This window comes from Macrobrachium rosenbergii, chromosome 13, assembly GCF_040412425.1.
Source record: "Macrobrachium rosenbergii isolate ZJJX-2024 chromosome 13, ASM4041242v1, whole genome shotgun sequence".
Taxonomy (NCBI): Eukaryota; Metazoa; Arthropoda; class Malacostraca; order Decapoda; family Palaemonidae; genus Macrobrachium; species Macrobrachium rosenbergii.
Window position 1 is genome coordinate 57,931,395 of NC_089753.1, and position 23,014 is coordinate 57,954,408.

At 37.4% G+C, this 23,014-nt stretch overlaps 1 protein-coding gene across 4 annotated transcripts in view; it reads right to left on the minus strand.

The window, feature by feature from the left end:
- The window catches only part of dbe (KRR1 small subunit processome component homolog dbe), a 110,298-nt gene that overhangs the window by 19,441 nt on the left and 67,843 nt on the right, over positions 1-23,014 (minus strand). For all 4 annotated transcript variants that reach the window (XM_067115606.1, XM_067115607.1, XM_067115604.1 and 1 more), the window contains 2 exons: positions 18,236-18,421; positions 8,067-8,231 (listed from right to left, as the gene is read on the minus strand). In XM_067115606.1, the coding sequence (XP_066971707.1) occupies positions 8,067-8,231; positions 18,236-18,421 (351 nt within the window). The remainder of the gene's footprint in view (positions 1-8,066; positions 8,232-18,235; positions 18,422-23,014) is intronic.

Here is a 23,014-nt window from a genome sequence, read left to right on the forward strand (position 1 = left end):
AGTCTTCTCTCTGGAATGGTGGAAGAAGAACTTCCGCAAAGGTGTTTGTTTTCCTCAACTCCTTCCTCTCTAACACTTCCTCCTAGCCAAAGCTTCTAGCCTATGGGCATACAAGCCCACTTCCTCTCAGGCTTTCATCTTCGCCTCCTCGAACCTATCATCCTTCTTGTATACAACACTTCCCTTCATTCTCTTCACCTGCCTAATCACTCTATCCTTTGTGGACTCATACCTTGGCTCACTCTTACACATACTTCTGTAGCACATCTTTAAATGCCCATCCAAGAACTCTCCCAGCCGCTTCATCTACACACTATCATTCTCCCCATACTTTTGTCTACAACCCTTTCTTTTCTTACTTTCCTCTTCCACATCACTTTCACTTATCTCACGCATACAGCCCTCATCCATGGCAGGTACTTCCATTCCTTTCTTAAGGATTTTCTCCTTTTCACCTTTTACCTCATCGTTCTCACTTCCTTAGCCATTTCAGCCAGCTTCTTCTCCATTGCCTCCATTCTTGTAACCAATTTGTTTTAATCTTGACTGGCCTTCCTCTATGTTATCCTGTATGCTGATTATCATGCATGTCAGCCTATCCCACCTCTCATTCCAACCTTGCTCCCCTTCACCTGACCCAACACCTGCCAAACCTGCTCCCTCTCCCTCTACCATCTCCAATTATGCACCCCACTCTTACTTTACTATCAAAGGCCCCATGTTAGGCACCAAAATATTATGCAGGGGCTTTTTATTGTAGTACACAATTGGTGCAGTATGATGGGAACAGATTTGGAGGTTATTAAATGAAACTCTACTTTCCTTAACTTAATATATTACCTTAATGCTGCAATGACCATCTAAAAAAACTTAATATGATTCACAAATCTTGGTCTACAGAATGGAAACTTAACCTAACCTTAACACTATAGTTCATCAAAACTTATCCCTACCCAGTCTTAATAATACAGTTCTCCCTGCCCTTCTATCAAAAGAACCTTAACTCTAATTAATTACTTAATCTACAGGACTGTAACTTAAGCTATTTCAGTCTTAATATTACCACAAACACCTAAAGAAACCTGACCTAATTCAAGAACCCTATTCTTCTCATCAACCTTAATCCACAATCCTCCCACAACTATCACTAAAACCCCAATACTTCAGGTTTCCCCCAACTATGGTCTTTGAGACTTCTTCAGATTGGAAGTCAGATTGCTCAAAAGTCAGCTGGTTCAACATCCACCAATATCCTTTTCCCTACTGGAGAGATCAACACCTAGTTTTGTTCCTCCCCAACTACTCTTGAACTTTATTTGCTGCAGGTGAGTCGAGATCGGCACCTTTTGGGATTTAGCATCATATACAGTAAACTCCCCCCGTATTCGCAGTCTCACGATTCACGGACTCACCTACTCGCGGATTTCTCTATGGAACATATATTCACAGTGTTCACTGAAAATTCACCCATTCATGGTATTTCTCACTGAGATATATTCACTAATTACTGTATTTTCATCTCATTTTTATGACTAAATCACTTTTTGTGATAACACTATTAAATTACTCAGTAGTGCTTGAGTTATGATAGTTCACCTTACGATAATTCGATTTGGCAATGGGGTAAGCAATTAATACTGACATGACAATATTTATCAAATATTTTTAAATTTCATGCAGGCACAGGCAGCAGCATACAATCAGGCAGCAAGAGAGACTAAATTACAACAGACCAGCTTCTTTTCCTCCATCTCTTTATCCCATCTTCTAGTTAAAAAAGTAACAGAGAATGATAAAAGTATTGTTAGTAACATTATACTCTTGCGTAAATGCGTACAACCATAAACAACCGACCGAGAAAGTGTTGTTTTGTTTTATCACCGAATCGGATAACAACAGCCCTTTTGCTTGTATTTCAACCATCGTACAGGTAATACACAATTACCGTCCAGGTTATAGTACAAATGACATTAAGTAGAATAAGACTGATATATTTTTACATTATACCCTTATTCGGTATGGATAAAAGATCGCAAGGAAATATACTGCTAAATTTTATATAAGTTGTAGCTGAAGCTGAGAAAACAATGTTCAAGCTGCTAATGACTATAAATTATCGTGCATCGGCAACATGGATGAAACTCGACCGTAATTAAAATTGGATAGAAAGTATTTTAATCAAAACTACTGGGCATGAAAGAACACATTACTGCTATTTTTACGCCCGATAAGCGATAAATACGTAAAGCTCATATTATGATGAAATCAAGTGAAAATAGTGAATGGAATCTTGATTTTTTTACACTCAAAACACACGCCCCAAACAGCCAACATCATTTATTAAAATTAAAAAAAAGCTAAATTACTCGTAATTTAACAAGTGGACTCTATTTAAGTTATATTTCAACTTATAAACACTTCGTAAAAGTATAACTAAAAATAACTTTGACCCATATAAATAAAGTATCTAGAGATTCATTTCGCTAACTAGAAGCAAGAAAAGTGCTCTAAACTGAGTTAAACACGGCAAAATAAACAGTGCATAAACGATTTCCAAACCAAAACATTGATCACTATGATCACAATTTATAATACAAAAGCAATATAAAATATATAAAATATTATTGGATACACTGAACTAAGGCATAACATTTTAAAAGATCCATGGAAAAGATGCATTTTCGTTAAGTTGATATTTGTACAATACGATACATGAATATACAGTACAGTACAGTATATTGTAGGCTACGCTACCGTATATGTATACGATATACCATAGTGTAGGCTAAGCTAATTCTTGTCTGTTATTCAATTTCTCTTCGTACTGAATTATCATAAGTCACTCTGCATGAACCTCCAGAATTATCTGATATTAATACAGTAATTACTATACTGTGTATGTATAGAGTATACTTTATAATGTAGGCTAGGCTACCATATATGTATACATGGTACTGAATACCCTAGTGTAGGCTAGGCTATATTATTAGATACGTTTTTTCCAACAAATGATGTGTTTTTGGAACCTAACCCCATCATGAGTAGGGTAATACCTGTATAAGCATTTTTTTTTTTTGTGTGTTTGAACTATCAAAATAGGCAGTTCTAAGTGTTTTTAGAAGGGTTCTAAGTATTTGTGGGTTTTAGCTATTTGCGGGAGGGGTGTGGTACTCATCCCCCGCGAATACGGGGGGTTTGCTGTATGGCGAATGGAAAGACAAGCAGCCTGACTAAATGTTTTTGTTTCTTCTGCAATCTGGCAGTTTCGCATTTTCTCTCCCCTACATTCCTTATTACTTCTCTGCCTTATCCCTTCATCTATTTTCAACTGCACTTTTCTTTGATTTCTTTCTTCTTAGCAGGTAGGCAAAGGGGAGCTCCTCACTCTACCGCTAACCCACTCACACAAATTTTCGTTAGGACAAACTTCTGTGGCTTTGGATTTCAGATTCTTGCGCATCAACTCAAAATGAAGCGTGAAACAAGCACTGACACAATGACACATTCATAAAAAACACATAAAAACACAACAACAAAAAATAAAAACTTCAATCACAAACCCATTTCCCATATTACCACCATAGCGCGAGGGAGGAAAGACGAAGGAAGCCTTCCCTTGCTCCCACTTAGCAGAAAGCCAAACTTCAATCTCCCTGAGTGCCTTCCTAGAAGATGATGAAAGCATGTGGGGAGCCCAGGTCTATCATCTGGATGGCTACTCATCAGGAAGGTCGAGGTAGGTGAGACCAGGGCTAGCTAGAGCCAAAAAAAGGTAAGAGAGCTCGCCTGCAAATATTGAAGGAGAGCTCCATAGACTAGGAGACTCACGGTCGGAAATGGGCACTTGGCACTCCCAGCAGGAGATTGATACTGAAGAGTTGGCGCCAGGAGCTTGGCGGGTGCGGGCACTTGGCAACTGGCGTCAAGCGCTCGAGCCAGCACCAGGTGCTTTCGGAAACCAGCGGCGGATGCTCAGGAGCTGGTGACGGGCACTCGTGAGGGAGATGGGTGGTTGAACAAAGACAATGGGAGCCTGAGAGAGATCGCTGGGTGCTTGGGAGCCAAATACTGGCACCCAACAGAAGTACGCTTAGGAGAGAAATACTCTGGCTGTTCCATGCGCTGCAGGAAGGTTGAGGGCTGCGCCCAACACTTAAAACTGCCAACTGGGCAGCGGAGAAGACCTGTCAGCATCACCTGTGAACTTCTTCAATGGACGAGACGAATCTAAAAAGCGCTTGCGGTGCTTCCAAGTTTGGGCTGGCGTCTAGAGAGTCTGACTACAACTGGAGCACATCCAAGATGCCTTTCTAGTGGCTGTCTATCAAAACCTGGGATATATGTGCAACAGGTTCGAGCTGAGGGCAGCAACCCGTGGGCAAACCCCACCAGCCTCCCTTGGACTTCTGGCATGTCTTCTACCGGGTTCAGGGAGCAGGACAGAGACAGACATCTGGGAGAACAGGCAGGACAAGAAGCCACCTCCTCCACTTGCATAACACTGTCTCCTTTCAAGACACCTTTCCAGTGGGTGTCTGCCAATACCTGGGAACGCACAACAGGTCCGACTGAGGGGGCAGCTACCCGTGGGCCAATCCCATCGGCCTCCATTGGACTTTCAGAATGTCTTCTCCCAGGTTGGGGAGTATGACAGTGACCTTGGTCTAGAAGAACTGAAGAGACGAGTAGCCACCTCCTCCACTTTACTGTATTTACTACGTGGGGTTCTGTTCCCGACAGCGTGACAATAACCGAAAATCGGCAATAATAGTGCTGATCTTCGGTTATCAGCACTGATAACCAAGGACCAGCGCCGCCGATAACCAAGGATCAGCGCCGATAACTGGGAATCAGTGTCAAAAATCCGGTTATCGTCGTTGCTAGACAAGCGCCGTAAAACCGGATCGCCGATAACCGGGGACTGCCTGTACTAAGTTAAAATCTTGTTAAACCTTGACTCGAGACTGGCAATGACAAGGGTCAGAAGCCAGGGAGCCAGGCACGGGAGTAGGTGGATTAAAAGTAGGAGGGCTAGTAGCATGAGAAAAAGTGGGAAGGGGGAAGAAGGAATAGCAGGGTTATCTTCCAACCTATGCTTAGCTAACAGAAGCATGTTTCTCAGCACTAGAGGCGCATTCTTCTTCCTATCACTAACTTCTCCAGGTGAGATTTAAGTACCTTCCACTTAAGCTCACTTGGCGCCGGGCACTCAGGAGCTGGCACAAGGCACTCGGGCAAACACTGCATTCGGCACCAGTTCCTCCTTACTACATTATTGCACCCTACACTTACAGTAAACCCCTCAGTATTAGCGGGGATGTATACCGCACCCCATGAATAGCTAAAATCTGCAAATACTTAAAACCTCTCTAAAATCACTTAGAACTGCCTATTTTGATAGTTTAAACACAAAAAACTCTAAAAATGCTTAGACATGAGTATTTTAATAGTTTTATCACAAAAAGTGCATCTAATCATAAAAATGATATGAAAATACAGTAATTAGTGAATATTTCTCAGTGAAAAATACCGCGAATGGGCGAATTTTCCACAAATAATGGGTATATACGTTCCACAGAGAAATCTGCGAACAGGTGAGTCCACGAATAGTGAGATCGCGAACAAGGAGGGTTTATTGTACTGCAGAATATGTCTCCTCACTACAAGGGTCATATGAAGATTTGATCAATCTGTTTTGCACCTTCGCTACAGTAGCAAAACTAGATAACCTTGAATCAGACAGAATAACAAAAACTGCAAAACTGATCCTGAAATCTATCAAAGCTTGAAGGCTACTCAACAGAAGCAATAATACTTCACCAAAATCCAGCCATACAACCAAAAATCAGTAAACTAAAGCTGCAGCAAAACCCTGATGTCACTCGAGAGCAGGCAGAAACAGAATGAGGTTTTCTGCTAGGCCGTTTCTAGCACTCCCGTTAGTGGGCGGGGCTTGTCACCTACACTAAACTATCAAAGTGCTACCGCGATATTTTAAATAAAGGCTGCTGCGCGAGTTGAAACCACAGCTAAGTACTGTAATTACTTGGTAAGTTACTTATATGAAATTATAAATTCGACCTCTAGGTTCATTTTGCAGTTGAAAAAAATCATGACATCACTTTTGAAAATTAATATGCAAAATTAAAAGTAGCACAGAAAAGCAATTTTACTGATGGCAAAATAAAGATATACAGTATAGTTATACTGTACTACACTCTGTAAAAGTTACATTGAATTTGGTTCAGTCTTCTTGGAGAAATAGGCAGTTAGTTTTGAAAAAAGTAAGTTTTGAGAAAACAGCAAAAGAAAAATATTATTTAACTTTCAAAAATTCAGAGAGAAGTTGGACATCTTTGAGCAAGTTATCTCTATATCATTAGAACCCATTTTCTCTGACACTTCCCGTAAAGAGAATGGGATACTTTAGTGAGTGACAATTATTGTTGAATAAATTTTTTCACACTTGTTTTACATGTTTTTTTTTTCCAATTTGTCATTCACAGTGCCATACAAGCAATGAACTAAATTGTCCATGAACCAATAGTGTATATCTCAAACCTGATCCTATCTAGGATCATTCATAGACTCTTTTACGATTTTTACAATCTGTTGTTCATAGTGCAGTACAAGTGATGAACAATACTGTCCATGAACCAATCTAAACATTCTTTTTTAGCAATAACATTTCTAGATATGTTTATTTACAGATAAAACAGTCCAGAACAGTGAATAACTTACTTGATCCTATCCTGAATTATTCATACAGATGCTTTTTAGTCGTTTTATAATTTGTGGTTCACAGTGCTATACAGGCAATGAACAAAATTGTCAGTAAACCAATCTACAATTTTTTTTAGCATTATCGCTTCAGGATATGTTTATATAGACATAAAACAGTTGAAAACTGTTAGTAACTAAAATTCTATAATTCCTCGAAATTCAACGGTCGGCACACCTTTTAACAGCATCCTCTGGTTGCTACCAACCAGGTTATCCTTGTGATTTAGCAGGACAATTTTAATTTCTCCCTTGTATATAGGGGGCTGTCCCTAAAAAAAACACAAGGAATCTTTTTTTTAAACTGTCTATCTATCCTTTTAATTCCCTGAATGTGTGTGTGTGTGTGTGTGTGAATATCTACTCTATTTTTCAACATAAGAACTACAAATAAATCTGCCATATTGGATACAGGTTGTGAGTAGCCCTACATTTCTGGAAGATGAGATTTCTGATAATCAAAAAATTATTTTTCAACCTAATCATAAAAAAGTGGAAAAAAAAAAAAAAAAAAAAAAAAAAAGTTCATGTTCCAAGGTACCATCTAAGAGCTGTAATGAAATTCTGTAGGCAAACTGGATGAAAGTTAATGGCAACATAAAAATTACATGCTTTGCCTAACAGAGTCTTAAAGTCTCTTGCAAAATCACTAGTTCCTTGCAGCAACTTGTTGGCAGGTACTTTCAAGTTGAGCAAACCCATAAGGACTGCTGTTATTAACTTTTAGCCTCCAAAACTAATGACATAATTTTAACCTCTACTGTTTATTTTATTATTATTATTATTATTATTATTATTATTATTATTATTATTGAGAAGACGAGCCTTACTTAAATGCAACAAGCCCACATGAGCCACGGACTTGAAATTCAAATTTCCAAAGAACATGGTGTTTATTTGAAAGAAGTAACATAAGGTAATAGGCAATGCAGAAAGAAGATATCAGTTAATTAATAACTTAATAAATAAACAGATAAAAATCTAAGTAAGAGGATATCAGTTAATTAATAACTTAATAAATATACAGATACAAATCTTAGTAAATTATTAAAATACATGGGGAATTGTTTTAGGTGGTAATGTGTTGCATCTTCACCTGAACTTTAGAGGTTCCAATTGCACAACATCCTCAGGGAGACTGTCCCACAATCCAACAGTGTGAGGAATAAAGGATCTCTGGAACTGAGAAGTTTGACAGCGAGGCACATTTACTGCATATTGGTGCTGCCATTCAGCAAATCTGGTTGCTCTCAGCAGAAAAATTATTTTTTAAATCTTTGACTTACATTTGCTACTCCATTATAGGGTCCTATGGCGGCTACTGTTGTTCCCTGGATGAGAATATAGCACTCTGTCAACAATTCAAGGGCCTTCAGAACAGTCCCGTTGGAACCAACAAGTCTCTGACGACGTTTTGCAAACCTTTCCTTGTTGCGAATTATTCCTGATATCTGAAAAGAAAGAACTTGCAATTAGCAATATGAAAATTATTTTAAACTTCTTATTATCAATTATATTTTTTTACTCTGCACACATTTATTAAGGAGCAAGCAAAACACCATTACAGTAACAACTCAAGTTACTTATCAGCTACCAAATTATGATTATTTTACCTTATGCTACATTTTTAAATGTGACATATTTTCAGACTTATCTCTTAAATTGAATGTGTAAAGTGTAGGTTAGTTTAGGGTAGGAACTATGTGGAATTGCTGTTAGCTTTAAGATATCTAGAAAATGTTCAAGTGTAGACTATAATATAAGATCTTTGTTACTCAAAAGACTTGGTTACTTACCAGAAAGGCAAGAAGACCCCCCAAAGTGTCTGGTTACTTATCAGAAATGCAAGAAGACCCCCAAACCATATGTTAAGTTGAGGTACTGTCATAGCTTAACCAGGTCTTCAGTTATAGAAAAAAAATATTCTGACATAAATAGCAATAGCCTAGGTGGCATTACTTAGCTATGATCAATTTTTCTCAAAATCTGATTGCCAAGATCATAAATTTTAGGATTAACTAGGAATTTAGAGTTCTGTCAATATACAAAATATCACAATTTTCAGAAGTAAATTGTTAGATATTCCACCCTTGTGCCTTAATGATAATTCTCCCAGAATGATTGTTATTTCAGTCTTGGGACTTTAGAATGAAATGGCACCCTCATATTTGTGTCTGATACTTTTATGATGTCTTTTTTTACTGAAGGCTTACAGAATCTGTTTTACGAATGTATCACTATTTCCACTATACTGCTGGCAAATTTTGACATGCATTACGATTTCAGCATCATAGCGTTAAATAGTGAAACATAATAGAGAACTTAATGTGTTGTAAAAGAAAAAACCATCTGGACATTTATTTTACCGATGTAAACGTAAATCAGTTCAATCCCCCCCCTCTCTCTCTCTCTCCATCCATGACGACACGCTATTGGGTTGGAAGTAGCTAATCACACAGCTTGTAGCTCAGATGCTTTGTGTACGCACTGTCACTAGTGTATGAGCTGTACTTTTGTTCTCTCTCTCTCTCTCTCTCTCTCTCTCTCTCTCTCTCTCTCTCTCTCTCTCTCTCTCTCTCTCTCTCTCACCGAGATAAAGAGGGAGAGATTTTTTACTTATGTTACATGTATGCTTATTTGTTTTGTATAGTTTATAGTTAAACATGAAATTAATTTGTCATTTATTTTTTAATATTTTCCATGCTATAATTACAACTTTTTGCATTTCAATAACTAAGCAATTTATGTGGGTATACAGTACCCATATGAATTGCATAATCTTACTTATCAACATTTCTTATAATGTACAGTACTGTACAGTAATCCCCCCATACTTGCGGGGGATACATACCACATGCCCCACCCGCGAATAGCTAAAATCCGCAAATACTTGAAACCCCTCAAAAAACACTTAGAACTGCCTATTTCGATAGTTCAAACACAAAAAAATATCTAAAAATGCTTATACCTGACTATTTTAATACTTTCATCACAAAAAGTGCATTTAGTTATGAAAATATGAAAACACAGTAATTAGTGAATATTTCTAAGTGAAAAATACCAAGAATGTGCGAATTTTCCGTGAATAATGTGTATATATGTTCCACAGAGAAATCCGCGAATAGGTGAGTCCGCGAATCGATGAGAACACAAATACGGGGGGTTTTCTGTACTGGTATTTGAATTATTTAAACAGGCAGTTACAAGCATTTTAGTTTAAGGTATAGAGATGATTATAAAAGAATGATTTACTAATTCTCAAATATTAATATTATTTAAAACACAGCAAAGTATCAATTCATTAAGGAAAATATAGTAATTAAGGAAAATATAGTAAATTAGGTTAGATTTTACCAAAATTCTTTGCTTTTCCCTATCTTTTACTGTTAAAGTCCCCCACTTAGGGGAAGGGATGTAGGCCTAACTGTCAATCATCTTGACATATTAACCATAGGTAGCACCTTGGCAAACACAGTCTCTCTCTCTCTCTCTCCAAAGTTATTCTCTCTTTCTTTGTCATAAATCATGAATAATTTCCCTCTTGATATTTAAAGTAAGAACAACCTCTCTCTCTCTCTCTCTCTCTCTCTCTCTCTCTCTCTCTCTCTCTCTCTCTCTCTCTCTCTCTCTCTCTCTCTCTCTCTCTCTCTCTCTCTCTCTCTCATAAATCAAGAATAATTTGCCTCTTGATATTTAAAGTAAGAACAACCCCTATCTCTCTCTCTCTCTCTCTCTCTCTCTCTCTCTCTCTCTCATAAATCAAGAATAATTTGCCTCTTGATATTTAAAGTAAGAACAACCCCTATCTCTCTCTCTCTCTCTCTCTCTCTCTCTCTCTCTCTCTCTCTCTCTCTCTCTCTCTCTCTCTCTCTCTCTCTCTGTGTAATAATTCATGAATAATTTCAATCTTTTGATATTCAACATAAGGACAACTCCCCATATCTCTCTCTCTCTCTCTCTCTCTCTCTCTCTCTCTCTCTCTCTCTCTCTCTCAGTACTGTTTATGTCCTTTAATGAAATATGAATTACTGTATCATTAACATAAAAATATGAAACTAAAACTCCAGGAAGTTCATGAAGCCATCATCAAATGACTGCATGCATACACATTACAATTTTCTTTATTTGCTTTGATGTAGGCTCCATGACAACATGCTACTGGCTGAAAGGGTTGGAAGTAGCCAACCACATCCCAAGGCACCAGCTTTCCTGGTTGCTGGCTGGCTTGTAGCATGACAAGCTATTACTTGGAAGGGTCGGGAGTAGCCAATTACACTAGCTGCTGATTGGCTTGTAGCTATGAAGATTGTGAGGGAGTTTCCCCTCTTTTTAGTTTTCTGTAAAAAAAAACTATTGAGATGGCTATTTGTCTGTCTGTCTGCCCTTTTTTCTGTCCACCCTCAGATCTTAAAAACTCTTGAGGCCAGAGAGCTACAAATTGGTATATTGTTCATCCACGCTCCAATCATTAAGCATACCAAGTTGCTGCCCTCTAGCCTCAGTAGTTTTTATTTTATTTAAGGTTAAAACAGGCCATGATCGTGTGTCTGGCACCTACAACACAGGCCACCACTGGGCTGTGGGTGAAAGTTTCATGGTCCACAGCTTAGTTTCATGGGCCATGGTTGAGAGTTTCATACACCATTATACACTGTACAGAAAACTCGATTTCACCGAAGAAACTATAGCACATTTTTTACTTGTTTTATGACTGATTTTAGTTTAATGTTTACTGATACTGTATATTTTTATAATCTAGTTTTGTGAATTAATCTTTATTTACCTTTGTGTACATACTGTCACTAGTGTATTAAATATTTTTAATGTGCATATGTATTTTGTTTCTTTCTCTCTCTCTCTCTCTCTCTCTCTTCAGGGTAACTTGATTAGTTTCACACATAGCTGTAAGCCATATATTTTTAAGGGTAATGTTGTAAGATGACTTTGAAGTGATATTATAGTGTTTTAGGAAGAGAGTTTCAGGTATATTTGGTGCTTGAACTATTAAAACAGGCAGCTACTGTATAAGCATTTTAGTTTAAAGTATACAGGTTACAGTATTTGGTGTTTGAACTATTAAAACAGGCAGTTATAAGCATTTTTTGAGGGGGTAAGAATTTAATGCCGATTTTCGGTATTCGCAGGCAGTTGTCGTTCCTAACCAACCGCCCCCCGCCCCTCCCCACCCCGAGTACCAGGGGTCGACTGTACATTCATTAACCCTTTCATATCTGTATAGTTATCACATCACTGAGGGCACATGAGCCCCGATGTGTCTGGGAGCGCTTCGACAGTGCGAAAAAAATAATTATTTCGAAAATTCAGCAAAAATATAAATTTTATGCCAACAACGTTCATTTTGCTGTCCTTTTTTTCTAAATGTTTATATTTTATGGTGGAATAGTCAGAATAAGAGTCCCAGCCCTCTAAATACAAAAAAAATGTGAGTTATTGCACGAAAAAAAAATCTTTATTTATTTTCATATTTTCGTTCAGTAACCCAAAAACTATGAATGTCAGGCGAATGAATTATTTTTATGAGAAAGCCAACAAAATTCTCTATATATCGACATATAAAAGAATGGAAAACGAATAAGTCCAGCTGGTGAAAAATTGATAGAAAAAGGGGAAGAAACAGAGCGCTCTGGCGTATGGTGAGAATTATCGCTAGAAAAAGATTTTTTGAAGAGCCTATCTCGGTTATTTTTCATAGAAATTACTTTGTAAATATACGAAAATGTAGAGGAAAAGTTGAAGAATAATGTGAGAGTCAGAAAAATGGCTTTGGTAACGACAACAGTTTCATTTTGACGTTATAAATTGATTGAAACGAAAAAAATGTTACCGTTGTCAACATTATCGTTAAGTAGCTCAAAAGCTATAACAGTTAGCGAATGGATTATTTTTATGAGAAAGCCAACAAAATTCTCTAAATATTGATATATAAAACAATGAAAAACAAATAAGTCCAGTTGGTGAAAAAATTTATAGAAAAGAGGGTAAGAAACAGAGCGATTTGCCCGGCGTATGGTGAGAATTATCGCTAGAAAAAGTTTTTTTGAAGAGCCCTATCTCGGTTATTTTCATAGAAATTACTTTGTAAATATACGAAAATGTAGAGGAAAAGTTGTAGAATAAAGTGAGAGTCAAGAAAAATGGCTTTGGTAACGGCAACAGTTTTATTTTGACGTTATAAATTGATTGAAACGAAAAAAAATGTTACCGTTGTCAACATTATCGTTCGTAGCTCAAAAGCTATAACAGTTAGGCGAATGGATTATTTTTTATGAGACAGCCAACAAAATTCTCTAAATATTGATATATAAAACAATGAAAAACGAATAAGTTCAGTTGGTGAAAAAATTTATAGAAAAGAGGGTAAGAAACAGAGCGATTTGCCCGGCCTATGGTGAGAATTATCGCTAGAAAAAAGTTTTTTTTGAAGAGCCCTATCTCGGTTATTTTTCATAGAAATTACTTTGTAAATATAAGAAAATGTAGAGGAAAAGTTGTAGAATAAAGTGAGAGTCAAGAAAAATGGCTTTGGTAACGGCAACAGTTTCATTTTGACGTTATAATTTGATTGAAACGAAAAAAAATGTTACCGTTGTCAACATTATCGTTCGTAGCTCAAAAGCTATAACAGTTAGGCGAATGAATAATTTTTTATGAGAAAGCCAATAAAATTCCCTAAATATTGACATATAAAAAATGGAAAACGAATAAGTCCAGTTGGTGAAAAAAATTGATAGAAAAGAGGGTGAGAAACAGAGCGCTCTGCCCGGCCTATGGTGAGAATTATCGCAAGAAAATTTTTTTTTTTGAAGAGCCCTATCTCGGTTATTTTTCATAGAAATTACTTTGTAAATATACGAAAAAGTAGAGGAAAAGTTGAAGAATAAAGGGAAAGTCAAGAAAAATGGCTTTGGTAACGGCAACAGTTTCATTTTGACGTTATAAATTGATCGAAACGAAAAAAAAGTTACCGTTGTCAACATTATTGTTCGTAGCTCAAAAACTATAACAGTTAGGCGAATGAATTATTTTTAATGAGAAAGCCAAGAAAATTCTCTAAATATCGACATATAAGAAAAATGAAAAACGAATAAGTCCAGTTGGTGAAAATTGATAGAAAAGTGGGTAAGAAACAGCGCGCCGCCAGGCATAAGGTGAGAATTATTGCTAGACATTTTTTTTGAAGAGCCCTACCTCGGATTTTTTCATAGAAATTACTTTGTAAATATACAAAAATGTAGAGGAAAGGTTGAGGAATAAAGTGAGTCAAGAAAAATGGCTTTGGTAACAGCAACAGTTTCATTTTGACGTTATAAGCTGTTCGAAACAAAAAAAAAATGTTACCGTTGTCAACATTATCGTTCGTAGCTCAAAAGCTATAACAGTTGGGTGAATGAATTATTTTTTATGAGAAAGCCAACAAAATTCTCTAAATATCGATATATATGATAATGAAAAATGAGATTCAGAGCCCTGCCTAAAATCCAGACATCTCTTATGTGATGCACTAACAAATTTCCGCTAGTTTTACCGTAAAAACTTTTGCGAAAGCATGTTGGAGACTGTTCTCGATTGACGCCGCTGTATGTAAACAGCCACACGTGTTTACCCAGCCTCGCACGCATGGTCTCTGACAGAAGTGTGGCCTGTCAGGCCTGCGTGGGTGCGATCAGCTGATGTCATTGTGAGAATTTTACTACGCCATGGACTTGCATGCGCAGTAGAGGAACTAAAAAATTTATAGAAAATAGAGGATACCAAACAGAGTGTTTCCAATAATGTAATCCTACATTTTATAAAAAAATGTAAGATACGAGAGAGAAACGTGGGTAGGATCAGCTGATTTCATTGTGGGAAATTTACTATGCCAGGGAATTGCGCATGCGCAGTATAGGCACTGCTTGCCTGGCGATCGATGCCTGAGTTACACGGTCCAAGGTATGCTTTAGCCTATGGAAACCACCAACTGTCCGAAAATAAAAAAATTTACCCCTACCACACGCATACGAAAAATGTCGGTAAATTTTACGCTCAATTACGTCAGTCAGACAAGAAGGGGGTAGGGGGTTATTTGCGTAATATGACGTCAATTGGGCAGGAAAGGGTTAATATATAGTACTGTATATCATAAGTGGTGTGTGTGTATACTAATTAATAATAATAAAAATATCAGTAGCAGCATTAGTAATAATATTAATATATGTGCTCATATACTTCTTCTAAGCTATATTAAGTACGAGAAATCACAAGGAAATGATTAACCCTTAAACGCCGAGCCTCTATTTACAAAAGTGTTTACCGTATGCCGGCAGGCTTTGGGAGTTAGCGCCGAAGCAGAAAGAAAGTTTTTTTCAAAAATCACAGCACGCTTAGTTTTTAAGATTAAGAGTTCATTTTTGGCTCCTTTTTTTCTCATTGCCTGAAGTTTAGTATGCAACCATCAGAGATGAAAAAAATATCATTATCATATACAAATATTGGAATATATGACAAGCTAATGAGTTAAAAAAAAATTTCATATATAATTGCATACAAATGCATAACAAATTGTAAAATGATGTGAGCAAAAAACGGTTAAAGCTAATGAGTTATTTTTTTTTCGTTGTATTGTACACTAAATTGCGATGATTTTGGTATATAACAAATTGTAAAATGATCAAAGCAACACAGAGAAAATATTATCATAAAATGATGCATGAATTAAAACGTAACACTAAAGATGTAAAAAAAATTTTTTTTTCAAAATTCACCATAAATCGAAATATTGTGCTAGAGACTTCCCGTTTGTTGCAAAATGAAGGTAAATGATTGATTATTACTAGAATGTAAGAGTTTTAGCTTACAATTGCATTTTTGACCATTTCGGTCAAGTCAAATTTGACAGAGGGTTGAAATTTTGGCACTTATCGTGATTTATATGAAAATATTTCAAAACTGATAGAAGCTACAACCATAGGTTATTTTTTGTTGTATTCTACATGAAACTGTGCACATTTTCATATATAAAATGTTATGTAACGGCTAATATAAAACGGTGCAAAAATTACGACAAAGTGACTAAAGAATTTCTGAGATTTTCAGCAGAGTTAGAGCGGACATAAGGAAAAAGTTTTTTTCAAAAATTCACCATAAATCGAAACAATGTGCTAGAGACTTCTCGTTTGTTGCAAAATGAAGGTAAATGATTGAATATTACTAGAATGTAAGAGTTTTAGCTTACAATTCCATTTTTTTACCATTTTGGTCGAGTCAAAGTTGACCAAAGGTTGAAATTTTGGCACTTATCGTGATTTATATGAAAATATTTCAAAACTGATAAAAGCTACAACCATGAGTTATTTTTCGTTGTATTTTACATGAAATTGCGCACATTTTCATATATAAAATGTTATGTAACAGCTAATATAAAATGGTGCAAATATTACAACAAAGTGACTAAAGAATTTCTGAGATTTTCAGCAGAGTTAGTACATCAAGCGTGGACATAAGGAAATGTTTGTTTTTTTTCAAAAATTCACCATAAATCGAAATATTGTGCTGAGACTTCTCGTTTGTTGCAAAATGAAGGTAAATGATTGATTACTAGAATGTAAGAGTTTTAGCTTACAATTGCATTTTTCGACCATTTCCATGATTTATATGAAAATAGTCAAAGTTGACCATGAAGGTTGAAATTTTGGCACTTATCGTTATTTATATGAAAATATTTCAAAATTAGAAAAGCTACAACCATGAGTTATTTTTTGTTGTATTCTACATGAAATTGCACACATTTTCATATATAAAAGTTTATGTAGTGGCTAATAGAAAAGTGCAAAAATTACGACAGTGACTACAGAATTTCTGAGATTTTCAGCAGAGTTAGCTGATGCTTTCTTTTGGGATAAGAAAGAAATTACAAGATGCGCAGCTGGGTCACGCTTGTAAACAAAACAACAGCGTGATCCATGAACTCCCAGCATCCCTCAAGGCACGTGACTTAAAATTTTTCGCAAACGAGGCCTGTAAGTATTTTTCCGCGAATATTTAAGAAAACTTTTTGTAGTCGACGTATTTTACGTCCACTTGGCACCCGACAGACAACTTTTGTTGACATAAAATATGTCCAGTTGGCATTAAAGGGTTAAATGAACGAACTGAAACTCTCTGGCAACAAACAGCTCAGAAAAATGCAAACAGTTCCATAATTTATATACCACATTAGTTACAAATAATTCTTACAAAACTGATAACAGCAACAAGTATTCTATTGAACATGACACAGCTAAATTAACCATACTAATGTATTCTACTGAACATGACACAGCTAAATTAACCATACTAATAATAGTCTGCAAAAGTCTACAAGCAGCACCAGCCCCATTTAGCTTCCAGTGTGCAAACAGACAAATATTTCAGTTTTAGTATTATATAGATAATTATTGTACTTTCGTTTCTTGCAAGTCTATCAAAGAAGCAACTGAGGAATTTTCCTGAACTATACAGATAGTTGTGTCTACTGTGAATCTCAGTTTCTCCTTTACTTAACATTTTTTATAATATAATTACCTTCTTGTTAAAAAGAGTTATTAAACTATCTTTCTGCTACTTTGTTTTCTCCGTTTACTAATCCATAGTGACTTCTGTCTTCTTAACCCTTATGTAAGACCAACATAAAGGTACAGTAAACCTCCCGTAAAACCCCTCTAAAAACACTTAGAACTGCCTATTTTGATAGTTTAAACACAAAAAACCCTCTAAAAATGCTTATACCTCAGTATTTTAATAGTTTTATCACAAAAAGTGCATTTATTCATGAAAATGATATGAATATACAGTAATTAGTGAATATTTCTCAATGAAAAATACCGCGAATGGGCAAATTTTCCGTGAATAATGTGTACATATGTTCCACAGAGAAATCCGCGAATAGGTGAGTCCGCGAATAGTGAGACTGCAAATACAGGGGTTTACTGTAAATGTATCTTGTCTACTTATACTATGAGTAAAATTAACCTATCGTAATCAATTATTATGCACAACAGTTTTTATTTTATTGCTATTTGGATTCCTATAGGTGTCAGGTCTAGAATGCTATGAAAGAATGGAGTGGAATGGAATGTAAAACTTAGGCCAAGTGCTGGGACCTGTAAGGTCATTCAGAGTTGAAAGGGAAATTAAGAGGAAAAAGGTTTGAAAGGTGTAACAGGAGGAAAACCTTGTACTTGCACTATGAAACAATTGTTGAAGAGGGTGGAAAGATGAGAGGAAATGAATATGAATGAAGGTACAGTAAAATGAATGAAAGGGGGTTACAGCTACAGGCTGAAGGGATGCTGCAAAGAACCTTTAAGTAACGTCTACAGTGCACTGTGTGAGGTGCACTGACGGCACTATCCCCCCATGGGGATGAAAGAGGATTAGAACCAATCTGTCTAAGCACAGTAGAACACAAAATTACCTTTATCACTTCATGAGTCATCCCCTCGTCAAGAACTCTAATTGCGTGCTCGAACGGTACCGATCTCTGCAAGAGCTGCATTATGTCTCTGGCTTTAATGATTGCATAAGGGTCCCACGTCTTTCTGGTCGTCGTAACGGTCATGGTACCACCAACCAGATCCAGTTCTGCATTGATTCCTAATTCCTGGAAAATGGATTTTAAGCATGAGTTACATTTGTTAAGAGTAGTGAGGTATACACATAATATATATGCTTAACATCTGTTTAAGTACTTCATGGTTTATAAACCAACAATTCAGAGAACCTATCATCCTTAACAAAAGCTCAACTCTATTATTAATTTTTTTTTTCTATCACAATCATCCTATTCGACTGGGTGGTTTTTATAGTGTAGGGTTCTGGGTTGCATCCTGCCTCCTTAGGAGTCCATCACTTTTCTCACTATGTGCGCTGTTTCTTGTAGCACACTTTTTTGCATGAGTCCTGGAGCTACTTCAGCATCTAGTTTTTCCAGATTCCTTTTCAGGGATCTTAGGATCATGCCTAGTGTTACTATGATTATGGGTACAATTTCCACAGGCATATTCCATACCCTTCTTATTTTGATTTTCAGGTCTTCATACTTATCAATTTTTTCTCTTTCTTTCTCATCTACTCTGGTGTCCCATGGTATCGCCACACTGATGAGTGATACATTCTTCCTGATTTTTTCAATCAACGTCATGTCTGGTCTACTGGCATGTATCACCCTATCTGTCCTGATACCATAGTCCCAGAGGATCTTTGCCTGACCATTTCCTATCACTCCCTCAGGTTTGGTGTTCATACCACTTATTACTGCCAGCTAGCTGGTGTTTCTTGCACAGGCTCCAGTGGAGGGCTTTTGCTACTAAATCATGCCTCTTTTTGTACTGGTTCTGTGCAAGGGCCAGACATTTGCTTGCTATGTGGGTTATGGTCTCGTCTTTCATATTGCACTTCCTACATATGGTAAGATGTTATTTCCATCTATTGTTCTTTGAACATATCTGGTTCTTAGGGCCTTATCTTGTGCTGCTGTTAACATTCCTGTTTCCTTCTTGAGTTCTCTCCTATATAGCCATTGCCATGTTTCATCGCTGGCCAGTTCCTTTGTCTCATGTACTGTCCGTGTGATGGTTTGTTGTGCCATTCCTCTGTTCTGTTTTTCATTCTCCTGTCTCTATATATTTCTGGGTCTTCGTCTACTTTTATCAGTTATTCTTCCCATGCACTCCTTGGCCACTCGTCTTCACTGGTTTTCAGATATTGCCCCAGTGCTCTGCTCTCGATGTGACGCAGTCCTCTATGCTTAGTAGCACTCTCATAAAAGTAACATCAAAATACACTAATTAGTGAATATTTCTCAATGAAAAAGTCTGCGAATTGCCTAATTTTTTGCAAATAATTTGGGGACAATTTCCACAGCAAAATCCAAGAATCGGTAAGTCCGCGAACTGCGAGACCATGAATAGCAGGGGTTGACTCTACTTATTTTCCTAATATTATGTGACCTAGGAAAGGAGTAGTGTGGATTTGCCTTTTTAATGCAAGACACTGCAATCATTCTCAGCCCTTGTAGGGAGAGTGGTTTGTTTGTGCTGGGGTGTGGGAGAATCGGACCCTCTGGGATGTCTGTCGTGACTTCTGGGTAAACTTTAAGTGCTTGAACCGGGCATAATGTCTTGCCTGCTAAATTGAGTTTTCTTATTAAAATAGGAATTTCCCTCCAAAAGGATTCTCATTCTTGGCTAGGAATGATGGACCAGGGGACAATAATAATTGATGGTCAGCTGTTTGCGCGATGTATCGTCCCCATCTAAGAGAGCCCAGTTCACTAATACAAGCTCCTGAAGCTAACACTATCAAGATTGCCTTTTGAAGCATGTGAGTTGTGGTTATATTGGGTCTGCTGAATTGAGGGGCTGATAAAAGTCTAAGCACCTTGTTCAGGGACCAAGTAATGAGAAGCCTTTCAGGAACAGATTTTTGTAGTGCAAAAGACCAGAGAAGGGAAGTGACAATTTCTATATTAGAGTCAATCCCGAATCCATAAAGCAAAGGTTCTGTTAGTGCTACCTTATATGCCATGATTGTTGTAACAGCAAGGCATTGCCTTCAAAAAGGTATATAAGAAATTTTAAAAGTGTTTCCATAGAAATTTCAACTGGGGTCTCAGTATGGATATAATCTAACCATATCTTCCATGTGGACTCGTGCTGTTAGACAGACGATGTCCGTAGTTTTTGCACTAGGTACCTAGCAACAGTGGGTGAGTAATTTTCACGGTAGACAGTATTTAAAAAATCCACTTGTGAAGGTCTCGGCTCAGAAAGGGGGATGCGCAGACGACTTTCCCCTCTTAATGTCTGGGATAGAACAGCGGACGGTAGTGGAACTGGCCTCTTTGCCCGTTATTGGAGTACAGTAATAGGAACCAATGCCTACCTGGCCAATTTGGGGCTATTAAGTAAGCTGTTCCTTCAAAGGTTAGAAGCTTGCTCAATACCTTCAAAATCTGGGACAATGGAGGAAAAAGGAAAAAGATCCATGGAAAAGATACATATTTGTTATGTTGATGTTTGTGTAATACGATATGTGAATATAGAGTACAGAATAATGTAGGCTACACTACCATTTATGTATACAATATACCGTAGTGTAGGCTAAGCTAATTCTTGTTTGTTATTCAATTTCTCTTTGTATTGCATTATCATAAGTCACTCTGCATGAACCTCCAGAGTTATCTGATATTACTTCACTAAAAACAACTATAAGGGCTGACAACCTCTTAGAAGTGATCAGCGGCGATAAGCGCCGCAAATACAGTAAAGGGGAAACTTCTCCGCAAGGAAACCCTGAACAGTGAGAATATCTTTAACTCCAAAATAAAAAACCTGTGCTGGGACTAGTCCTTCACTAATGCTACCCCCATACTGTATTTGGAAAGAGACCCTTAGATTATGAAGTATTCTTTCTCCAATACAGTAAACCCCCGTATTTGCATTCTCACGATTCACGGATTTCTCTATGGAAAATATACACACATTATTCACGGAAAATTCATGATATTTTTCACTGAGATATATTCACTAATTACTGTATTTTCATATAATTTTCATGATTAAATGCACTTTTTGTGATAAAACTATTAAATTACTCGGGTATAAACATTTTTAGAGGGTTTTCTTGTGTTTGAACTCTCAAATTAGGCAGTTCTAAGTGTTTTTAGAGGGGGTTTTAAGTATTCACGAATTTTAACTATTCGTGGGGAGGTGTGGTACGCATCCCCCTGAATACAGGGGGGTTTACTGTATATGGTGGCACGAAATATCTTAAGAGAGGCTTCCTTTACATGAACTGAATTAAAGCCTTGAACATACGCAAGCCACAGCTCAAATGAAAATTCTATCTCCACATAATCATAAAAGAATTTGCAACCCCTTATACACTGGTTGTATATCAGACACCTGATTCATTAATCAACCGAAGCACAAGCAATTGCACTCCCACCACAGAAAAGGCAGGATAAGTCTTAGTTACCGAAAATACGCCAGAGAGACCGAGGCAAAGACTACCAAGCTCGATGGCGGAAGAGCAGCAGTTGACTGCACTGGACTAACTCCTGGTAAGCTTCCACCGAGGTTAAAAACTCCTCTTTAACCACCACCAAAGGAAGACTGATTTGGTTGGAAACCTGTCGGCTTAACCAAATGTTCTAAATTCTGATCAGAAAAATCTTGCAATAATGAGAACATTCCTAAACAATGGGGAAATCAGAAAAACAAAACAATACCCAACTCTTTACCAATAGAATCTCCCGCAAGTGAAAAAGGTGTCGAAATCCCCAAAACAGAATGTTGAGACTACTAACAGCAACCACCCGCCTACTTAAATGGAAGCTGAAATGATAGTGCATGCCGAGATTCTCTACAGGCAGGCAAAGTCAAACATAAGATGTGCACAGGCAACAGGAGCACACACGATAACTTCACAATCGGTAGATGCACAAGCAAAAAGCACACAAGTGATAGGCACATAGGCAATAGACGCACAGGCACACGAGAGCAAACTAAAGGCACACAGGTGATACGAGCGCAAGACATAAGTGCGCAAGACATATGTGCGCAAGCCATCGGCATATAAGCCACAGGCATGAAAGCGATAGGGAAAAGCCCTAAGTGTGCAAGAAACAGGCGCACAAGTCATGGGCATGCGCGCGTGACGCATACAAGACATAGACGCACACGCAATAGGCGCACAAGACATGGGCGTACGGGTAAGCAATAAACATGCATGCACAAGAATGATATTGCAGCAAACTGCGCAAATTCATGCTAGGCGCATGCTACTGGTGTATCAAAATTACGAGGCATATTATCTCTCTAGCCGAAAAAATCCACAATACACAGGAAAGCCGAAGACAGTCTAGGCTTCTCACTAGAACCTAACTGATATTTATACTAGCCTTAAAATGCGAACATTCCTTATCTACAGGGGACTGAAGCAAAACTGATCAAAGCAAAAGGTAACTTTCCTCGACAAGGCAGCTAAAACTGCTATCAAGCCAATTTGATACAGTAAATTGAAAGAGGGAAAATATGTCAGGAGGCTCCTCTTATTCTTACCTGAGCAATCCTATCAGAGAGCAAATTCTGGTGCTAGAGCTGACGCCACTATTGCTGGACCTGGTGCCTTACCAGACCAAACAGAGGAAGGGGACAACGGGCAAAAATCCGCACCGCTTTCTAACATGTCC